This window comes from Urocitellus parryii, chromosome X (genome assembly GCF_045843805.1).
Source record: "Urocitellus parryii isolate mUroPar1 chromosome X, mUroPar1.hap1, whole genome shotgun sequence".
NCBI lineage: Eukaryota > Metazoa > Chordata > Mammalia > Rodentia > Sciuridae > Urocitellus > Urocitellus parryii.
Window position 1 is genome coordinate 110,119,356 of NC_135547.1, and position 7,228 is coordinate 110,126,583.

Below are 7,228 nucleotides of genomic sequence, written 5' to 3' on the forward strand. Positions count from 1 at the left end.
TTTATGCCTAGGGCTAATCTCCTACCCTAGGCAGTAACTGGTGGCAACATATACCACCAAACAGAGCCACAAGCCACCTGCCCTATAGCTTCAAAGAACTCAGGAACCAAAGGAGGCACCATGGTGGGGATAGCATCTAGTTTTTTTTTTTTTTTTTTCCTGAGACAAATCCACAAATTTTTATTTGCAGAAACACTTAGCGTAAGGGAATTTCCCCTCCAATTTGCCACTCTTTGCACCTAGAAGCTACTTTCCATTGCTCATTAGTACTCTCTGGCCTGTTTAAACTGTCATCACTCACCATCCTCCCCACACAACACGAACCTCAGTGGGTAAAGGCACTGTGTACAAGAAAAGAAATAACTTTTTCCAGCATGCATCAACAGAGCTCACAGCTGCAGTTGAGAATGGCAAGGATACACAGCCCACCAGAGTAGTGAAGATGTATGGTTCTCTCAGATTCCATCAAAAACACCACTCAGTGACACAGGAGAGCTAGCTATACATTACCCAACAGTGATTAGGGGAGATTCTGAAAGAGGTGTATCAAGCATTCCTGTGCTCCTTTTATATGATATATCTGCTCATGCAGATCACCCTATAAATTCAGACTGGTAATGATGATTGAGAGATTCCTTAAGCTACTTGTATAAGTTGTTCAGGACCCTCCAAGATTCCTTATCTTCTCTCCTTTGGTCCCTTGTTTACTCCTTGTTGACTATATGCTGAACTCTGAATTCAGAACCTGACTGCCATCTTCTGTGAACCCTCTTGACTTGGTTTAGCTTTTGATTTCTCTCATAGACTCTGGAAATTGTTCTATCCCCAAACCTTGATATTCCTCACTAACATAAAGTGTCTCCTTTGGAATATTTCCTGGCATGGAATCTTTATGACCAAATCCTTGTTTCTCAAAGTAATAGTCTTAACTGACATTTTTAAATTTTAGAATTTTAAAGCATGCCTCATAATACTGCAGAAATCACTGCAGAAATTCTACCTAATATGTAAGAACATAAATTGATATAGCATTGTTGGAACAGAATTTCAGCAATATTAATGCAAGTTTATTATCATCACACTCTTTTCACTGTAACCCAAATTTCAGTTTTCTGTCCATTCCAAAAAAAATATTCATATTTTCCCAAGAAATCCTGTTTGATGATGTTGATATCAACTTTATTAGTCATAGCAACAGATGAAAAACAGTTTGTGTGTTCATCAGGAGAATTGTGAAATCAATTATAGCATATATACACCTTAGAATTTTATGGAGTAGTTAAAAGAGGGATATGGATCTATGTGTATGTTCATAAAAAAGATCCTTCATTTATTTAATTAATTGACAAGGTCAAGAACAGGCAGAACAGCGCGCGTACACGCGCACACACACACACACACACACACACACATACACACATAGGTTAAAATGCAGACTGTTTTTTTCTAGTACATCTCTGTAAAGGAAGGTCCAGAAGATATTTTAAAATAATGTCTATAATATTTTAGATTGTGATTACTTATGAGGAAGACAGAAATTTAGAGGAATATAGTAAGGAAAGGGAATTGTTATTTACCTGTATTGTTAGATTTTTTGCAGCAGCACCACCAGCAGCCACAATATAGGTACTATTACTTTTGTTATTAAAAATTTTAAATAAAACATAACAAAAACAGTGTGTATATTCATATAAAGTAACTGTTAATGTATGTAATGGAAGAAGCTGAAATATGAAAGTTTTAATACAGAAAAAGTTTATTTCTTGTGCACATAAATTCTGATATGACTATGCAGGGATTTCCACAGTCAGGTGATCAGGGATCCAGACTGGCTTCCACTGTGTTACTCCACATTCAGCATGGGATCTGCCTGAAAGCATAGATGTGACATACCAATTCTCACATACCTTGGCTGGAAATGACACACATTGTTTCAGTGGAAAAGATTCAAATGAACCTTCCTAAGTACTAATGAACTTGGAACGTAGTATCCCTATATGGATAGAAGGAAAGCAAGACAGAAAGTAGATAGATCAGCACTTGCAAATTTTGCATAAACAGTTATATAGTAGGTGATCCGTATGATGCAACTTTTTAAAAGAAATTCTTTAAATAACTTTATTTATTTTTATTGTTTTTTTTAGTTATACATGACAGTAGAATACACACACACACACACACACACACACACACACACACACACACATATATATATATATATATATATATATATATATATATAATTATATGAGAATGGAGTATATCTTATTCTAATTAGGACCCCAGTCTTGTGGATGTACACTATGGTGGGAAATTCACTGTATGATGTGAATTTTACAATTTGCATGACAGAAGCCCCCTCATTGTCTGAGAGGTTTCTGAGAGTGCCAAAGTTGGCTTGCAACTCACCAAATTTTTCTGGTGCAAGTGTTTTCATATATGATACAAATTTTCTAAATGATCCTTTATGAATATCAGCACTTGGGGTTTACATTCTTGAGTCAGTAAAACTTTTCATACTTATCTTTACAATCATCTTAATACATGGAATTTTCTTCTTCTTTTCATTAAATGACCAAAATCATAACTAGTGAGTGTCTGCTACCCCCTCTTGATGAATATGCCTGAACATTTATTTATACAGTTATCTATACACATATTGGAAAAACAGGATTTGCCCCTGGAGTAGATACAAACAAGTCATCTGAAACATGGGAATTATTTTTACATTTTTCATAAAGGCTAGCATGCTAGGAGCATTTTCAACATTGGTGGTAGACTAAATAATTGCTAGAAAATGATGTCCATGTACTTATCTTTGAGACCTGAAAATGTTATGCTACATGGTCAAAGGCACTTCGTAGGTTTATTAAGGATATAAAACCAATAATAAAATAGGGAAATTATACTGGATTACTGGGGTGGGCTAAATATAATGACATGAGGCTTATAAGCAAAGATCTTTCTGTGGTTGAAGGCAGAAAAGATATGCAGCAGAGGAGGAAGGTCAGAAGACTCCAAGTGTGAGAAATATTGAAATTGCAATTGCTGATTCAAGATGAGTGGGCCCATAAACAAGAAATAGGGTGATGTCTTGAGGAATTCTGGTTGGGCCAGCTGAATTCAGCCAAGAAACAGAAATTTAATCTTATATCCGCAAGAGGACCAAAACCTCCAATAACCTGAGTCAGTTTAGGAGGTTCTTCCCAAAGCCTAGTAATGAGTCCAGGCTCTCATAGCTTTGAATAGGCCTGTGATAAGCCACAGCAAGAATATAGTAGAGACATCCTGTATTTTTTAATTCACATATGTGAGATCAGAAGTATGTTTTGTTGTAAAATGTGGATTTGCAGAAATGTGTTATTGCAGCCATAGAAATCAACTACATTCTCCTTGAGGTACTACAGGATTTGTTAGAATCCAAACTCTGTAGATGGTTGGTTGCTGCATAATGACTTCCTTGATCCTTTCTCATTTGCTGATTATAAGAGAAGTTTATGTTCTTGACCACTTAAGTGTACTCAGTGATGAATGGATTTAAAAGCTAGTTTCAAATAAGTCTCCAGATTAATTTCTTCTTTCTAATTAATGTTATTTGCCTTCTAAAGTCTCTAACTTCATAGTTAACATCCCAAGAATCAGTTGACTCTATGTTAAATTTGGCTCTACCCACAGACAATTTTGAGGAAAAAATCCTTTGAGAGTGGGGTAGAAACATCTAGAACAAAAAACAGATGCTTAAATTTCACTGCTAAAGTAAATAATTGTGTGAAAGGGGCTCTTGTTTTGGGAGGGATTCCTCTATAAGTGAAGTGAAAAACAGGGGACATTTGTAGGGAGTCAGGATGCTCTAAGTGAGGGTCAAGCTTTCTTTTGACATAGTGCAGATACAGCATCCGTGGAAAGAAGTAGGGCAGAACTTGGTGTCAGGTCACGATGCATATATGGCCATGAGGACCCACTTCGCTGACTCAGGGGAAGAGCAATGTAATTCTTTTTCTAGGCCTGGTCCCATGTGCCATGCCTGGACAGAGTCAACTCTACAAGAGGACTGGAGGGACAGGTGAATGCTAGGCAAATGATGCCCATAGGCACTCTTCAAATGATGTTTAATTCTCATTTTCTCTTTTATTTATTACAACTGTGTTCAGTTCATTGCTCCCTCAGGTCTTCTTTTAATTTCCTAGGAGATATTGTGGAGTACTAAGAAATGAATTAAGAGGCTTAAGGTTGGCCTAGGCAAGGAGGAGTGAGAACAATATGAATTCTAGATGAGTTCCATGAGCCTGATTCTTTGTCTTCTAAGTGGGCTTGATAATCTGCTGCTCCCTTTCTCATGTTTTCTTTGTGAATGAGGAATATTGAAATGTATTTATGAAAGGAAACTGGTACAGTGCCTGGTCCTAATGTGAAGACTGCCATGCCAGCACAGTGGCTTCTAAGCATTCCATCTCATATGAATATTACCATTTTTTCTCAGACACTCCCTTGTGCTGATGTGCACAAATCATCGTTTATACACTTACATGGAGACCAGACTATGGGACATCTTACACTCCTTCCCCAGGCAGAGATTTATCTCCCCTTTATTCATGATATAAAAGTGTCTTGTAAAAGCAGTTTTCCATTCTAGACTTTAGTCTCTCGACACTGGAACGCACCATCTGAGGTTTGGGCCCCTGCCCACTACTTCCACAGGCTAATCTGTCCCACCACTCTGTTTAAGTTAAAATTATTTCACACTGAAAGACTTGCAATTCCTCAAGGTACCAAATCCTTGCCATATGGCATGTATATTGAAAACCCCACCTTCTTTTGATTTTTGCCCTTTTGGTTAGAAGATTCTCATAGCTATGGACAAAATGTTTGCCCCCCCCCAAAAAAAATCATACATTGAATTTTATATCCCCAATGTGATGGTATCTGGAAGTGGGGCCTTTAGGAGGTAATTAGGTTATAAGGGGGAACCCTCATAACTGAGATAGTGCTCTTATGATAAAGATCCCAGAGAGATCCCCCACCCTTTCTTCTATGTGAGGAAACATTAAAAAGACTGTGGTCAATGCATCAAACACTGTATCTGTAAGTACTTTGATTTTGGATTCTGCAGCCTTCAAAATTGTGAGAAATAAATTTCTGTTAATGGAATAAGGACACCAGAGTTCTCTTTCTCCACTATGTGAGGATACAATAAGTAAACTGTGAAGCAGGAAGAGAACTTTCACCAAGAATCTGACCTGCAATATGATCTCAGACTTCCAGTCTCTGGAACTCTGAGAAATAAATGGTTGTTGTTCAAGCAATCTGAAGTGAGACATTCACCATTTTCCTTTAATCATGGCTGCTCCAAGTCTTTAAATTTATAAGTACAGGGATGATTCCTCTTCATCTTAGCATTTCAGGTATGAAAACAAGCCTCCCAAAGAGTAAATTCTCAATTATTTCTTGAGAAAAATATAAGCCCCTAAGAAAGAGTTCTAATGTATTATTATTTTACATTCTTCAATAAAGTAAACATAATCTGGTACAAAACAACAATTACAGTGATAAGTGAGACCATTTATGATCTTTTATTTTTTTTCTATTTCTTGACATCAACTTTTACGATTCTGAGTTTTTTCACATTCTTAGGAAATGCGTAATTTACTGCCATGCTGTCATGTCCTAAATGAATAAATATGATGGAAATTTTCCTAATTTGTTTTACAAAAGAAAAAACCCTCTTACTCAATTCCATTCACAGCAATAAATGTTTGAGCAATGTCATTCATAAGTTTACATATGAAGGTACTTTAACCTTCTGATGACAAGAATAATATTTTTGAAAACTTGTTGAGGAACACAGAACAGGAAAATAACATTTTTACACATTGTATTGTCTCCAGACCCACCTTTGACCTTCCACTATGTAGATTGTGGACTTTTTGACCACAATGTGGTAAATGACTGAGAAATTACTTGGGGCGGGAGGAATAACTGGACAGGGCCCTGGATCTTGCACTAACTATGGCACGTATGTGAGCCCTTGCTGCAGCTCTGGCTTGGGCTCTTGCTTCCTCATCTCTCAATGCTTCCTCATACCAGGTTGGGTAGGCACTTGGGATGGTATCATGGACTTTGGCTAAAAACTCTAGGACTTTCATCTTACTGGTTTCTGCATAGGCTCTTGGGCCCCACAGGAATTCATAGCGCGGAGGATCACTGTCGGGCACCTGCTGATATTCCAGGTACTTTTCTTTCACTAAATCTTTGGTGATAAGCTTCCTGGGCTCGCCAAAAATAAAGTGCTCTCTACCACTGTATAAGCCCATTGCATTCAAGATTTGCCAGACTTGCTCCTCAGTGGCACTGTTTCCCTTTGTGAAGATCACACCCAGGATAGTCATCAGAAGGCCAGTCTTGGGCACACCTCCATCGTCACTCAGCCTTGCATCATAGCTTAGTTCCAGTTTATTGATGAGGATATAGATATGCTTGTTGGAATCCATTTCCTTGATATCTAGGCCAAAGACCAGTTCCAAGTGCTCAGAAGCTTTCCTCAGGATCTCAAGGAAGTGGCTCTTGTGCATTTGGATTATGTTTCTCAGCATTTCTGCCTTTGTAATGGGCTCCTTCATTTGATACTTGTACAGCAGGTAATGCACCAATATAACTACCTTCTCATCTAGACGGCCTCTGGACAGGTGCCCAGTGGCAAGCTGGGCTTGAGAAGAGCTTGGCCTTTCCTCCACTTGGTTGTTCCCACTTCCATTAGATCTTCTGTATGAAACAACAGCAGAAGTAGTGGTGGTGGGTGCAGCTCTCCAAGACCCTTGAGGATTGCTAGTTGTTCTAGCAGCAGCTGAACTCCGAGGATTACTCTTGGAACGAGAGGAGGAAGAGGAGTGAAACTCTCCACCTGCTCTTGCAGTGGCCTGAGCACCCTCCAGACCTAATGGCTGTTCTTGGGTCTGGGCCTGACGGCGTTTCTCACGAGCACGGAGCTTACTCTTCTGACCTCGAGGCATTATGGATTTAGACCGGGCAGTAGGGAGAGAGACAGGTATTCTGCAAACAACAAAAGAGAGTGAAATCGTTGGGCCACTTCAACTAGGAGACAACTCCTTGGCTTTACTGAAGACTATTTCTGCAGTTTTCCTTGAAATCACTGTTCTAGAAACTCACAATGTGCCTATTCTGTGACCTTTCTGTCCCCTTAGGATTCTGTGGAAATAATTAAGGTATGCTT

General features: G+C 38.6%; 1 protein-coding gene across 1 annotated transcript; it reads right to left on the reverse strand.

Annotated features, from left to right (window-relative positions):
* Window positions 1-5,954: 5,954 nt before the first annotated feature.
* LOC113176212 (melanoma-associated antigen B10-like) lies at window positions 5,955-7,007 on the reverse strand. Its single transcript, XM_026380639.1, has one exon. It carries the CDS (start codon window positions 7,005-7,007, stop codon window positions 5,955-5,957), a length of 1,053 nt encoding a protein of 350 aa, XP_026236424.1.
* Between the last annotated feature and the right edge of the window lie 221 nt (window positions 7,008-7,228).

What these genes read in the sequence shown, in the direction of transcription:
- LOC113176212 (XM_026380639.1), bottom strand. Translation starts at nt 7,007, where the DNA reads ATGCCTCGAGGTCAGAAGAGTAAGCTCCGTGCTCGTGAGAAACGCCGT.